Here is a 16413-nt window from a genome sequence, read left to right as displayed (position 1 = left end):
ATTCACAGTCTCATTCTCCTTCATCTTCAACGTCCCCAACTCGTTCCTTAACGTTGATAAATGTGCTTTCTGAATCCGATCTTCTCCTACATCCTGAACCTTGATTGATTCCCACAACTCTTTTGCACTCGGGTATTGTGCAACCTGCATCAAGATATCTTCCGGTGGCGTTTGAAAAATCATTGCTTTTGTTGTAGCAACCTTCTTCTCATCATCATCATCTTCTTTTCTGCTTTATTAACCATCCCCTAAAGGCCATAAGCCTTCAAGATTTGCTCCATCAGAATTGCCCACATGGTGTAGTTTGTTTCTGTCAACTTAGAGCATTGTAGGGATACATTGCCTTGCCCACGAACTGGTCCAACTTCTTTGTCTTCTGCCATGCTTTATTGCTCTTGCGGTTTCTTGCTTCGCTCTTACTTGAATTCTTGCGATTCGATCTTGCTCTTGCTATAACCCGAACTGGGTTTCTTGCTCTTTCTTCTAATCAGATGATCAGATTACTTGCTCCGAACTTGCTCTGGCCAACTTGCTAACCAGTTTTCTTGCTGAACGTTCTACTGACCAACTTGCTAATCAGTTTCCGGCCTACTTGCTAACCAGTTTTTCTTGCTCTTGACCCACTTGCTAATAAGGTTTTCTTGCTACAGACCTACTTGCTGATTTGACTGACCTACTTGCTGATCAGATTTTTCAAGTTACTTGCTTAACATGAACTTGATTTTCTAACACATGGATTCAAGAAGAACCCGTTGCCTTCTTGCAATTAATCTGCTATTGCTTGATTGCAGCCACAAAATTGAGGTGCTAGCTTCCTAACTTGCCCAAATTAATTATCTTTTAGTTGTTTGACTTTTTTGAGATGCCTGCTTGCATGCTTCTTTCTTTTACAGCCTACTGCCTTGCATGCTTCCTTCTTTTCATTTTTTTTTTCTTCAAACCGTCAGATCCTTAATTCCGGTCTTTCTTCTTCTCTATCTCAGCTTGCTTTGAACAAGAATATCAAGAGCGTAAAAGCTCTGATATCAATTGTTGAAAATCAGGCTCAAGAACACAAACACGATGTTTGATCTCAACCAAGATCGACTCTTTCTCTTTATTATAATTCTTGCCTCTTGCAAATTACATAAACCCTAACCATTTATTTATACTAAACTAACAACTTGCAAAACAAGAAAACATATTTAGGAAACTAAATAACTCTTAATATTTTTACCATACTAAATAAACATACCAAAATAAACATAATAAAATACTTTCACTTAGCCCCTTCAACTTTCGATAACTTGTTTCAAAATAATATATCAATACAATCTTGTGGCCCCGTGTTAAAAAATTTAGGTTAGTTGAAAAATCACGGTTAGATGGAAAATAGAAAACCATAAGAACAATTTACCCTCAGTTATTGCTGATGAGAACCGAGTTTGGATACTCGTTCACATGAGCTGGGCTCACCGCTCATCTAGTTAGCTTGGGACAAGTTGGGCCACAACAATGTAGGTCAAGGAAGGCTAGCAAGACCGAATGCCATGTAGAGCATAAACATGCAAAATCATGGGGTTCTGAAAGTTTCTAAATTGGCAATATTTCTAACCCCCTATACTTTGGCTAAATGATTATTTTGTACCATATATTCTAGTTACCAAAACTTTTAGTTTTTTAATATGGTGATCTAGCCATATTTGTCATATGAAATACTGTAAATGCTTAGTATCATTTTCGGTCATGGTTTCAAAGTAACAATAGTTTATATAAATATAAGTGAATTACTTAGAAAATTTCTTCAACATTTGCATGGTATTCTTGGGTAAGATGTGCTCTTGTGGATCATTTGATATACTACTAACACCTGAAATAGTACTAGTAACTCTCTATGCACGTACGTAAGAGAACTAATAATCACACTTTTGTTTTTATATGATAGTGTTAGCTAGTTGTGTATGAGACATTAATCTATCACATAAATTTGTGATAGCATTATTGGAGCTTCAAGACATGTATAGGTATTATGTATGCATTCATGTGATTTTTATAACGTATAGTGCATTAATGGTTGGTCGATCTGCGTTTGTAATGGGTTTTTTATTTCCCCTTCACGAACCTCCCCCTCAGTGACTGATAAGTCGATTGAGCTACTAATGTCGGGGTTTGATCATGATCGACCACACAAATTGCCTCCATTGAGGCCAAATAAGACCCCTTCATTTTACATCAACGCAAATAATTAATGGTTGGTCAATCTGCATTTGTTGTAGGCTTTTAACTTTTGGTATGTATTTTACATATTTTTAAAGCGATTTCAATTGGTTTTAGGTTATGTTTTTTTCACAAGGTCCAATACCTTGTGTTTCAAAAGATGGTAGATTTATTATGAAAATTCCATTCCAGGTGGCAAAAGCTCCCGACGAAAATGGAGGAGTTAATTCAGGTACATAATCATAAGTTCGTTTATGCTTGTTTATTTGATAAATGAATAAACAAATGTTTTTGTTGTTAAGCGAACGAATATGAAAACATGTCTTGTTTGTTTATTTATGCTTGTTTACATTTGTTCACTTAATTAAATTTGTTTTGTTTGAACATTTATGATCATTTGTTTACGTATCATTAAGTCCATTACAATTTAGTTTTGTTTCATGAAACTAAAACGCCATCAATTGCAATTTAGTCTAGTTTTGCAAATTTTTTAGGCTCAATTATGTTTCTTCATCCATGTTCAGTTATATTTTTGTGAACAATTTATAATATTAACGAATGAACATAAATGAACACGAAACACTCATTTTCTTAACGAAAGAACATGAACTAAAAAAATCTATTCATTTCATTTTCTTACGGAGTAAACAACATTTTGGTTTGTATTTTTTTACTCTCGTCATCTTCATTTTATTTTTTATTAATGAAAACACTAGGGGTGAGCATGAATCATATCTTAATTCATCACTTGTAGCCTAGTGGTTGGAGGCTTGGATTTTCTAGGGAAGACCCAAGTTTGATCCTCAATTGTGTCACTTTTAATGGATTATGGCAATGAAGGATTTGGCCAGGTCTTGTGAGGTTGTCAGTTGAATTCCGAAATCACCCAGGTTTTCGTCCGTCGTGTGTTACACTAGAGAGTTATGCTCTTGTGGCAACGCCTGCCAAGCGGCAGCCGTCGGTATGGTTTCATGAGGGTACACCCAAGCCAAACTCTAAAGTCAGGGACAACAAATTTGGCTAGAGTGGGCAACGGGCTCTCCAAATTTGAAAAGTGCGGTAGCGTAACACAAGAAGTTGCCGTTTCTAAAAAGAAAATGAATCGGGCCTTACTCTTACCCATCAAACCTTCAAGACCTGTGCAAGCCTGAAACAATCATACCTGTTTATTTCAAGCTGTGAAAACTCATTTTGTGTTCGGGTTTATGTGTCTAACCTTTTTCGTCTACCGCCTTTTATCAAATTCATTTTTATTTTCGCATTTGTACATTATTAACAATAGGGGGAAGGGTGACCAAATAGTCATGTTCAACGTTATGCAACAACACAAACAAACTATATAACAGAAGAATTCAATACTATAATTTACACATAAAACACTTGCCCAACGTTCAAAAGGCTCTCATGAGGAACATTAAATATAACACTATGCTCCCTGCAAATCTTCCTCAGAAAAGCATAAACATAATCTATACTAAACTTTTTATAAAATGGCGAATCCCTTCGCGCTCTTACAACCGTGTTCCCCATAATATGCACCACACCAGCATCCCTACAGTTTGTCAAAAACTCCATCTCATCAACCTCTGTATGACTACTCACCTGCCCCGACGACATCCCCGAGTTGACCATGTTGACCGGCGATTTGATCGGCATTATCGAATCACAAGACGACACTGTAAGATCAACAACCGAAGAGAACGTATTATTATTAATACTATTGTTGTTGTTATTATCGCGTAGCAAGTAGTCTCTAGAACCCCGAGTTTGTTGACCGTATAAACTATAATCATCCGAGTCTGACCCGCCTTCCATCATCGACTCGAGTCTCACAAACGTGAACAAATTATCGAATAGTTTCTTTTCAAATTCATCGTCTTTTTTATGCAAATCTTTGTAACCGTACCTCGCCACACATCTAAACATGTGGAAATTCTTCGGCCCGATTCGTTTTACTAGAAACCTTTCGTCCTCGGGAACCGTGTAAACCGGGAGGTACTTAACGCACACGAAAACCACGACCGAGTGGATGGCAGGTAGGTTGGTGATGAAATGGGAGAAGATATGCGGGACCCCACTAGCGAGTTCGGTGTAAACGAGCCCGATACCCGGGACCCGCACAAGCCCGAGACTTGGGCCGAGACCGAGAATCCATGCCATTGAGATTTTACTATGCATTTCAAACTCGTATCGTTTGACAGTTCCGTAATGCCAGATGTACATGATGAAAAGGAAGACAGCAGCTATGACAAGTGGGACCCACCCGCCCTGGTCAACCTTAAATAGGACCGCGGAGAAGTACGTGCATTCGATGATTAATGATAAGGCAGCGAAAATGAAGACGAGAATCCAGTGGCATCGCCATACTAGTAACATGATCAGGATCATGAGAAACGTTGTTACTAGCATGACTATGACGACTGCGGTCCCTGTAAACACATAAAACAAGATGTTAATTCACGTCCGGGTCAGTTAGATACTAGGGCACTGAGTCAAAGTCAAAACGGGTTGGATTGACCTTAAGCGCTTTTGCCAAATATTTAACATTTTTTTATAAATAATTTGTTTGTCATATATAATTTAGAGTTAATTACACAAATGGTCCAATTATCTAACTTGTTTTATTCAAAAATCCGGATTCTGATTGCAATAATAATGCTATATTAATCATACTTACCATAAGCATTGCCAATTTGACTTTTATTTTGGAATCCAGCAGTGACAATGATGCAGAGAACCATAAGGATCCAATTAATATCTGGAACATATATCTGCCCAAGAAATTTACTTGATGTATGAATGACCTTCACTCTTGGAAAACAACCAAGCGCGTTCGCCTGCTTAATAATCGAAAACGTGGCAGAAATAGTAGCCTGACTCGCCACAATAGCAGCTAGTGTTGCAACAACAAACATCGGCCAGTATACACCATCTAAAGTAATATATAACGTATGTTAGAATAATATGATAGTCATAAAACTTTATGTATTAATCACATCATCTTGTAAACAACTTATTTTAGCGAGTCATTTGTCTCTTGTACACACATATTAAATCAATTATCTACTTGAGAGCAGAGCTCGATATCTCTCAAGTTAAACGAGCTGAGATTCAACTTAGGCAATGTCGGGTTCGGCTCGGTCAGACTCATTTTCAACCATAAATTGGTTAATTAATTTGTTTGGAATATTATAATAATAATATATAAAAATACCAAATAACTTAATAAAAAAATGAAAACAAAAATGCTTGTAACAACTGAACAAACAATCGAACACAAACAATTAAAACGAACAGGGTTTTCTTGTTCATGTCCGTTCGTTAAGAAAATAAACATGTTCAGGTTGTTTAACAATACAAACGAACGGTCCATGAACGAACATAACTAAACATAGATGAACAAACTTAAAAGTAAATGTGAACAAATAGTTCACTTAACGTTCAGTTCATATAGCAGATTAAAAATAAATAAATTATTAATATATAAATATAAAAGTAATACTTTTATAAAAGCAAATAAGTTGATTAATGAATTAACAAAATTCTAAAAACAATTGTTGCCCGTTTGCCTGCCACTTTATTGTAATCGTTTTGAGTTTAATGAGAAATATTGCAAAAAAAATATATATATATATATATAAAAGAAAAGAGATGAAAGGAATTAGAGAAACAGAAGAAAGTTAAAGAAAGAAATAGATAGAAAAGCAAAGAATTATGAAAATTACACAATTTGTCCTTCAGATTTAAGGACAAAATAGTCATTTTGTAAAAAGTTATTACAACTTTTCAAATAAAGGATGTGTTTTGTAATTAGCATAGTTTAACTTAAAGGCACAACCTGCAAAGCAAATATATACCTGGGATAGAACGGTAAAACGCATCAGACACATGTTCCTTGTTATACATAAGATATGCTGCTTGTCCCGAATAGGCTAAAAGAAGACACGGAAACACAACAACCGTGAACGCCAGCTGGATCGCTGACACGGGAAAATGTGCCAGGTCAGCAAAAAGTGCCTCCGTCCCTGTTATACTGAGCATGATCCCGCCAAGTGATATCCAACCGTTTTTCCCTCTTCGTTTGAAGTAATGAAATATATAAACGGGTGAAAACGCGCGTAATACACCACTATCGTATTTAAAGATATTAATTATTCCAATTCCTCCAATGAATAAAAACCATAGCAAAACAATTGGTGCAAAGAGCCATCCAACTTTGTCAACACCATAATGTTGTAGGCTAAACAAACCTAGTAGTATGACAACCGCAACAATAATAACAACATCTGTAACAAATAAAAAAGAATAAAAGGACAACAAAAAGTTTAGTCTTTATATAAAATGTTTAAGTTAAATGCTTGTTAGGCGTGACAAGAAAACCAAAAAGACCGAACAGAAACAAACTTCACCAACGCAACCAAACAGTACTAACCGAACGGTACAAAAAAGGTACGGTTCGGTTTAGTATTTTCTAAAAACCAAGTTTTACAGTTTGGTTTCGGTTTTGTATTTTCTGTTAACCGAATTTTACAGTTTGGTTTCGCTTTAGTATTTGCCAAAAAACCGAAATAAACAGAACTGAACCGAATTATGGAAAAAATAAAAACCATTTATTTTTTAATACTTTTTATTGAATTTATCGATTATAGATCTTACTTATGAATTTCAAGTAATTTATAAGAAACTAACAAACGCTGTAGCCCAAATATGTAATAATTAAATAATCGTTAACTAACAAAAACTTAGGCCCAAATTCATTAATTTTGGCCAACTTTTTTCGGCCCAAAACTCATGCTTAAATGGTAAACTGAGAAAACCAAAAACCAGACATCAAAAATTCGAAAGAACACCGAATTTTCGGTTTTTGGTTCAGTTTGAGCTCAAAACCGACACATGCAGTGCACACCCTTAATGTTTGTGACATACCGTTGCTCATCCCAGGGTGATCTATCTTGATGCCACCGGAAGCTGATAAGACTGAAAAGGAAAAAACTAAGTAGTCAGATATTTTATAACGCATACGAAACTTAGATAATTAGTTTCATACTACTTTCAACAAAATTGATTGTAAAAGTGTAAAATGATGTTATCTAATCACAGAACATCACATAATCACTTTCAAAACAGCCATCCAAACAACCCGAGTAATCAAAATTTAATTACTCAAGTTTACCTGAAATAGCAGGAGTTAGAATTCCATCTCCAATCGCGTTGCAAGTGCCAACTAGGACAAGTAAAAGAAGCGCGTTCTTTTTAAACGCATGTCCTTCCAACCATCTCTTTGTTTTTGCAGCAAACGACTTTTCATGAATTGTGCTGCGACTATAAGTTGTCAATTCCTCGTCGGTTTTATGTTGATTAGGAATTGTATTAACTTTTGCGTGTCGACACAACAATGAGTAAAGAGCAAAAGTCCCACCTGCAAATAGAACCACCATTAAGGAATCCAATTATAACTATTAACATCTATCTAATCATATATAGATTAACGGATATATACCTTGACCGTTGTCATTTGCGCGACAAACAATAAAAACATACTTGATGAGTGGTATAAGCGTAAGGGAGTAAATGATTAAGGAAAGTGCACCAATGACGTCTTCTGTGTCATCAATTCCTTTCGGAAAAGTGTTGTAAAATACATACAATGGAGACGTTCCCAAATCTCCATAGACGACTCCAAGACTTTGGAATGCAAGCCGAAGAAGCAATATTGCTGAGAATTTCTGCATCGAATGTTTTGAATTAATACACAGGTAAGACTACAAAAGAGTTTTTTTTTTTTTTTGGCAGATTGGACTTTAATGATCCAAACTATAAACTACTGATCCATACTCATAACTTGACCAATGACACTCTAAACTTTAACTTTTGCTGCTAATGGCAATACAACTCTAACTTAGAAATAACTATGTATGTCTCTGATGACGTGTCAAATAGATGCCACATCATCAAGGCAGACGAAAGACGAAACTACTTCTCCGTGAGAGTAGGACTGCCGGAAAACAAAAGTGAAAGTTAGGAGTTAAGGGTCAAATTATTGGTCAATGGTAATAGTTGTACATTACTTTTTGCTCTTTAACAAGATCATCAAATCAGCCAAAGGGTAAATATTCAAATGCCTTGAATTGACTTAACAAAAAATAAGGCATGTCAAACCTTATTTCTTGATCAATTTAGTCAACCATAATAAGTCAACAATCATACAAATTCCACACCAAATAAGATCATCATTTCAGGCAAAGGGTAATAATCTTACATGTCATGAATTAAATTGATCATAAAAGCATGTGCAACCTTATTTCTTGATCAATTTAGTCACCCATAAATCTTAATCAGTCAAGCATCATTCAAATGACTTTTGACAATAAACAAATTTCAAATCCACCTACTTAAAACCCACCCAAATCATTTACTTTTGGCAGATAATTCAACCAAGAACCAATAAAAACTAGCCAAAAATAGCTAAAAACATACCTTTTCTCTATACATATTTTTAAGCCTACCAGCTTCTTCATCCATTGGCTGGTCAATCTTCTGCTCCAAAGCCCACATCCCACCTTTTGACTCATCTTCTTCATTTGTTTCCACTTGCATATCACTCACCATAACTCAACTTCAACCAAAATTCAACAACTCAAAAACCCATCAAAATTCAACTCTTTTCAATCATCAATCAATCAAACCAAACAAAACCAAAATTCAATCTTTAACGCTTTCCCAAGTGGGTTTAATCAAAATTTAACAAACTCACCCAATTCAATATACCTTTAAATTATCTTACAGTCATTAGAAAGAATTTTTTTTCATGGGCTAATAGATATCAGCCACAGAACCTAATAGGACATAAACCATGCATAAGGCCAATAAAAAACAGGCATGTGACAAAAGAGGTTTTCAAGAAACTTGTTTGTAAGTGAAATATGTGGTGAATGTTTTTTGTTTTGATGTTATTAGAGATAACAAAGTGAATAAAAGGAAAATATGTAACAGAAACCTCATGTCTTCCGCATTATTAAGAGAGAGAAAACTGGTTAAAGTTGCTTTCATGAGTCATAGAGGTTTAAAAATTGAGGACTGTGACGATTTTTATTATAGGAAATTTATTTTTGAGAGGATTTGGTGAAGATTTATTTATCTGTTTATGTTTATTTTATTAACAAAAAAATTAGTCATGAAGTGATGTAACTAAAGTATTAGAATAGTTTTGATTTGTGTTTGTTGAGCGCGTACATCAATTCAGATTTTTTTGGAATCAAATCGGTTCCAATTCTGGTTTAAAACTGATCCGACCTGATCAAATTTGGTCTTCCTTTAGAAACTGGTTTCTAAACTTGCCCAGTTTTGACTAAACCAGCTTTAACTATGTTTGACTCGATCTGATCTGGTCTCAAAATTGGTGGGTTTGGCCAAAACTTGGTTTTTACGCAGCTCCGGGAGAAGGAATTAAAAGAAAATGAAAATTTGCAAAGAAGTTTACAATTTAAGGATGAAGATGTCAAAGACAATTACAACTCAAAACGTAACAATCAAGAAATTTGTTTTTAGCTAAAACGGAGTCAGGCTACACTTGAGCTATCTTAAGATTTGAATACGAGGCTGACTGAATATTAGTCTGATCAATTCAATTAAGTTTAATTAAACACTTATAGGATAAGTGAGTATACAAGGAACCTAGTAAATAACAATTTTAGGCATGAGGACTATTGTATTATTGGAAACGAGATTAAACCTGACAAAGATGAATTATTTATAAAGAAAATAGTTGAAACAAATTGATGTATGACATATTAAATTTAATGTTTAATACCATGCGTATAACAATTTAAAACTAATGTAGAAAATGTTGATTATAGCTTGATGTGTACTATTACTATATAAAAATATTCATAATGATAAAGAAAAGACAAAAAATATTGTCCTACTTATTCAATATCGTACATATTTGAACATTAAAAGGGAAGATTCCTAAACGTCCATTAAGTTGAAGATTTTCTCCATAATCGTCATTAATTCTTTAAATACGGTTCCTATTTTAAACTTTGTCGAACTCATTTATTTTGAAACAACTAGATGGGTGCCCGCTCGATGTAGCGGGAATACACACCGTTGATAATGGTTTGGTTTTAATTTTAACGGTTCGGTTTCGGTTTACGATGATAAAAAACTGCTACTAATTGTTTATTTATTTATTTAAAAACCATTAAACCTGGATCACAAACGCTGCTAGTAAATGTTAATTTTTTTTAACTGAAAAAACTAAGGTGATATCTTACTCCAATTAAAGAGAATAAAATTCTCGTTTTTATTGTGCCGATTCTTTTAAAAAAATATTAGCGTATGAAAGATTATGACCGTTTAAAAGCTGTGAGTGAAAGTTGGGTTAAATGTGAAATTAAAAAGAATATATATGGTTAAAAGTTAAAGTGATGAGCTTGTAATTATTACTTAAATTTATAAAAGTTAATTAAAGTTGAGAGGATAATATTGTAACTACGTTTAAAAAATTGAAGTTTACATGCTTCGTATTTTCTAATGGACTATTTTTCCCCTCTTCAATATGCTATGTAAGTTGTATCATTTGTTAATTAAATTGTAAATTATTTTAATTTGTCCATAAGATATCTATTATATATATAAATAGCTAGTTGTCACGAATCCAATTTACCGTCAGAAGAGGTAATATACCGTCTGAATATAGACACACGAAAACTTGTAACGAGACTATTTGACACGAAACGTTAACTTTATGATATCGGTTTAAATAAAGTATTGTTTATTGGATATTTAATATTAATTATAATATCGTATATCCTCTTTGTGATAAGGATATGGTTGCATCCCTTAGGATGCCACACAATTCATGGTGGTTCATGCAACGTATGACTCCGACCCTCTATGTTTTACAATGTGTTTTAACTGAAAGTTTGTCAAGTCATGATGATACACGAATACCCAGCTTTTGGTTCGATTTATTTTCAAAATTTCGATTTTTGTGTTGGAACATAAGAGTCCATGGTGGTTTATGAAAACTCTAACTTCCTCACAGCACTTATTATATTTATGGTTTTCATATTTTAACAAACTTTACAAAAGATTTATTTTCTTTATATATATCATGCACTATTCCGAGTCTACGATTTTCGATACCTTTGTTTGTAGAATGGCTTCCCGTAACCTTAAGTGTCGATCATTGGAACCTCTAGCCGTAAGAAAACTTCCAGATCACCAAGCACCTGACAGTAGTCCTCCCTGATATCATGACCCAAATGCACCAGAACATCATGGCTAATGTTAACCCTCCTCCTCCCCCACCTTCAGCTCCCGTTGTGACCTATAAGAACTTTATTGATGCCAAACCTACCAATTTTGACGGAACGCAAGGTGCCACTGCCCTACTTCAGTGGTACGAAAAGATGGAGAGCGTGTTTTTCCAAATTGAGTGTCGTGATGATAAGCGAACACGATTCTCTACAGGTGTTTTCGAGAAAGGCGCTCTTACATGGTGGGTCCAGGAAATGTTGGCTCGCGGTGCTGAAGCTGCCATGGCCTTGCCATGGAACGAACTGAAGGATCTTATGACCCGACAGTTTTGTCCTCCAAATGAGCTTATGAACTTGGAGGCTGAGTTTTGGAACCTTAAGCAAGAGGGTGGTGAGCACTCCGCTTACATTTCTCGCTTCAACGAGCTAAGTGTGTTGGTGCTGCATCTCGTCACCCCTGATTCGTTTGCCATCGAAAAGTACATTAGGGGACTACCGAGGCAGATCCAAGATAGTGTTTTTAGTAATTCGCATAAAGAACTTGGCGACGCTGATATAACGCTAAATATATATTAATCCCTTGTATATTTTAATCATTTATGTTCGGTTTTTATTAGGATTTTTATATTACTAACTTATTTGAATAATGTAGGTTTCGGGTTTAAATTCCAGTGAAAAGATGGCGAAAAAGAAGCAAAAAAACAAGCTGAACCGGAGAACCGACGCATCAGGAAACGAACCGGACCGAACCAGGAAGTGAACCGGACCAGCGAGGTGTACCAGCCCCCCTAGGCTGGTCTGCCGCGCGGCCAAGGTGAAAAGGCTCGTCGCGCGGCCCGGCGGGTGGTGGCGGTGTCCGGATTTCCAGAATGTTCGTTTTTGGCCGACTTAACCTATTTTTTTGACCCCCTGTTGCCTATAAAAAGACCCCTAAACTCACCATTAAATATACCTTGAAGTCCAGACGAATTTGGTGAGTTCCGAGGCGTCCGCGGCGAGTTTCCGGCAGCTTTGGAGTCGAGGAATCAGCCGGCGAAGTGCTTATCGATCAAGGACGAAGACTCCGGGTTTTATCACCTTTATTCTTCCGTTCTTATTTATTTTCGCCATGATTTCGTCTATTATTTTTTGTTTGTTTTTGAGATGCTAGGCTAAACGTTATAGACTGCCTAGGCTTATGATGAACCTACTTTGACGTTTTGTTTTGATTTGGGATTTATTTGCGTTATGGTTTTTTTGGTTTAGTAAAAGGTTTACTTATATTAAATTGATGCGTATGGATATTTAGGATTGTTTGATTAATTGTTATTATTCCATAGTTGCCTTGTTTATTATTTGTCATTATGATAGGTTGCTATTAGGTCAATTACTTTGTGTTTTTGATTATTTTGTGATTGATTTCGAATAAGATCATAGGAATAATATTATTTAATCAAATAAACCTAAGTGTGTTGCTAACCTAAATAGCTGTAAGGTGCTAGGTTATCGATAGATCTTTATTATTTGATCTTGCTAGATTTAGTTTTCCATAAGGAGTTCGTTTAGGTTTGATTATTTAATTATTGTCTATTGAATCAATTGGATATATTAAACTGCCTTTGATTTCCGCGCTGTAAGGTAGGATTTCGTATAAAGGAACTAAATTATAAACAATTGCGTGACCGTAAGCGAACTTGATTTTCAATACTGGTGTGCGTAAACTTGTTAGAAATCCATAGGTTTTCTCTTGAGAACGGTGAGGGGTCCTATTTGTGTTTTCTTTTAAGTGTCTATTTTACGATCCCAGTTCATAACTATATATTTTCCCGAGTCAATTCATTACCGAACTTTAGGGGAGTCCAGCCTAGGTAGTTTTCTCATCATCATCGTATTTTCATAACAAACTTTGTTTTTGTTTAATTTACTTGTTTTCTTAATTAGTTTTAATTATAGTATTAATTTAGTATTTTAAATAAAATCCCCCTTAAACAAATATAAATAATAAGTCGTGTTTTGTAGTCGAGTCTAATTAGCTAGTAAACATAATTTAAAAAGTCTCGTGGGTTCGATATCCGGATATACTTAGTTGTACTAGAGTCGACCGGTTCACTTGCCAGTTAGTAGCTTAGTTAAGTTTAATTGTCTAGAATTTATAACTTAGTGTCTAGATTAGCGTGTTTTTATATAACTACTTTTAGCACATCAGACGCAATCAACCTAGCCGCAACATTAACCGACAACCATGTCAAATGTAACACCCCGGCTTAAGCGGAAACGCCTGAATATGACGTACAGATTGTTCAAACACACGTGATACTATTTGGTGGCAATAATAACATTAATTCATTTAATAAGCCAAGTAACACAAGTTCGAAAGTAACAATACAAGTTCAAACCAAAATATAATCATAACAATAGTTCTTTTATTGAAATACCCTAAGTAATCTAAGTGTCTTCAATACTTCAACCTCTAATCATGGTACCTCTAACATATGTATAAAATTTGGTCAGCTATAAATATAGCTGGTGAGTTTCCACAGTTTAAATACGTACTTAAAAACCATACAATTCATAGACATGTGATAAACGAGCAAGTAAGTCGTTTACAGTTGGTACAACCAACGTACTTGGATAATCGCGCAAGTAAGGTCATTTCCAATTGGTAACAACCAACGTACTCGATACAAATGGACCGGAGTGCAAAGGGGGGCGTATGATCATACTTAATGAGGCTTTCTAATCGTGCAAGTAATATTCGTGCAAGTAACACACAAGTCCATATACGAATTGTAGTTTTGTAATAGAAGAAACAATACTTGAATTTCTATAAGGATACATACGCTACCCCAAAACATTAAATCATTAAAAAGGGGTGGTGAAAAACTCAACTTAGTAATTGAAGGAAAAGGGAATAAGAATAACTCGAAGGCGTCAAAGGAAACCGAAGCAGTCAATCCGTACGAACTATAAATAAGAATAAACATGACTTTTAACGACTTTTCTATCGGGATTTTAAGGTTGTTTAATTGTATAATAGTTTTAGAAGATAGTTATTATTTTATTATAATTTATTACTAATTCTACGGTCCTTTGATTATTATATTATTATTCATGTTTATGGTAACTTGTTTATTAATAAAATATAAATACCTTAACGGCGAGAATATGGAGTTTATACTTTCGAAATGCTTTGAACTATCGATTATAAGTCAAAAATATAATTATTGCCTTGACGAAACGATTTTTAGGAATTTAAAGTTTAGTTTACGTTTATTAAACGATTTTTAATAGCGGCTTACGAAAACGAGAAACTTGGTTTTTAAGTGTGAAATGGTGAGTTATATTTTATATTAAATTTACATAATTATTATTTTATTTAAAAAGACTTTTATGATTTATTTATGATTTTTAAATGATAAAAATTATTTGCTAAAAGATAATTAAATTAATAAAACTGGTTTATATATAAAAAATAAAGTGTCTTACCCGGGTGGGTTTCGAACCCGGGTCTCTATGCTACGAGTTCTGAGTGTTAACCAACTAGTCTGGGTCTCATATTCGTTATGAACATGGTTTTAATTATTTATATATATTATTAGTTTTTAATGGTTTTGATTAACAACAATAATAATGATAAACAACTTACCAAAAAGAAAAGCTTGACCCGGTTTCGAACCCGGGTCTGGTGGTTTACAACACACCGACATAACCAACTGAGCTACATGGAACATTCGTTAAAGGCTTAAGAAAGAATATATATATATATATATATATATATATATATATATATATATATATAATATTTCAGGTTCTTCTTCTTCAAGAACCTTAGATTTTGCAATTGGATAACTCGTTCTATGTTTGATCAAATTAGTTTAGGGTTATTGTTTGTTGATTCAACGCCATTATAAAGCATATATCAATTACCTTTTAACGTTTTGATTTGCAGGAGAACAAGGGTCGACAGAAAATTTAAGAAATAAACTCCCAATTACAGAAACTCGGTGTATTAGAGGGGGGGGGGGTTAGGAAGAGTGAGCAAGTTGTAATGAAGCTTGGGCATCTATTTATACTACGGGGTGGAGCGTATACGCGATATTTACATTAATGGTGAATCCCGTAAATTCCGGCGACTATTACGGGTCAATCTGTGGTGAATAAACGCAATTAATTAGTTGGTTAATATTTTATGTCAATGGAGAAACGTTTTTATATAATTACTTTGTAAAAAAAATATGTTTTAAGGTGGTTTGGACGTCGCTGGCGCCGCCACTGGCGGGTGGCCGGAAAAACGGGGCAAGGGAGGGGGCAGGGTAGGGTTTTGCTTATTTTAATAATATAATTTTGAATATTTTATAAAATATCCCCTGAGCTTCTAGTTCCTTTTAAACTTTGATTTACAAGTTTTAAAGATTATAAACTTTACACTTTTAACACCTAACTTTGTAATTAATTTATATTGTTTTCGATTTTTGGGATGTTTACGAATTTAACTAGGTTATCAATAGGACTCGGGATTTCACAACGAACAACGAATAATGAACATTAAATGTCGTGAATCACTTTTATTAATGATAAATAATACAACGAAACGACCCAACTGGTCGGGTTAACAAATACAAATACGAATCGAAAATTGACAAATGTCACAGCATTCCCTACTTTTAAAAATTTCGTCTCGAAATTAGTTTAAAGAATCCGTATAAAACAAATGGGGATACTTAGTTCGCATTTGGTCTTCCCGATCCCAAGTGAATTCAACGCCTCGTTTAGATTCCCAACGAACCTTTACCAAGGGTATACGGCTAAGTTTGGTCTCTTTGTCCTTGCGGTCCATGATTTCCACCGGTTTCTCAACAAAGTGCATAGACTCATCGATGTTCACTTCGTCAAGTGGTATGTGGAGATTTTCCTCGGCTAAGCATTTCTTAAGATTCGACACATGAAATGTCGGATGAACATTCGCGAGTTCTGC

The 16413-nt window shown here is 34.7% G+C and overlaps 1 protein-coding gene across 1 annotated transcript; it reads right to left on the bottom strand.

Moving 5' to 3' along the window:
- Positions 1-3555: 3555 nt before the first annotated feature.
- LOC143614097 (potassium transporter 11-like) lies at positions 3556-8887 on the bottom strand. The gene is made up of 7 exons (XM_077087625.1): positions 8674-8887; positions 7697-7922; positions 7370-7615; positions 7123-7173; positions 6054-6482; positions 4874-5128; positions 3556-4625 (listed from the first exon to the last, which is right to left on the bottom strand). Exons 1-7 carry the CDS (start codon positions 8803-8805, stop codon positions 3562-3564), a joined length of 2403 nt encoding a protein of 800 aa, XP_076943740.1. The 5' UTR covers positions 8806-8887; the 3' UTR covers positions 3556-3561.
- Between the last annotated feature and the right edge of the window lie 7526 nt (positions 8888-16413).

Source organism: Bidens hawaiensis, unplaced genomic scaffold, assembly GCF_021521415.1.
Source record: "Bidens hawaiensis isolate Kalapana, Puna unplaced genomic scaffold, B.hawaiensis_p1.1 tig00039001_1, whole genome shotgun sequence".
Classification (NCBI taxonomy): Eukaryota; Viridiplantae; Streptophyta; class Magnoliopsida; order Asterales; family Asteraceae; genus Bidens; species Bidens hawaiensis.
This window is presented reverse-complemented; position numbering and strand designations above follow the sequence as displayed.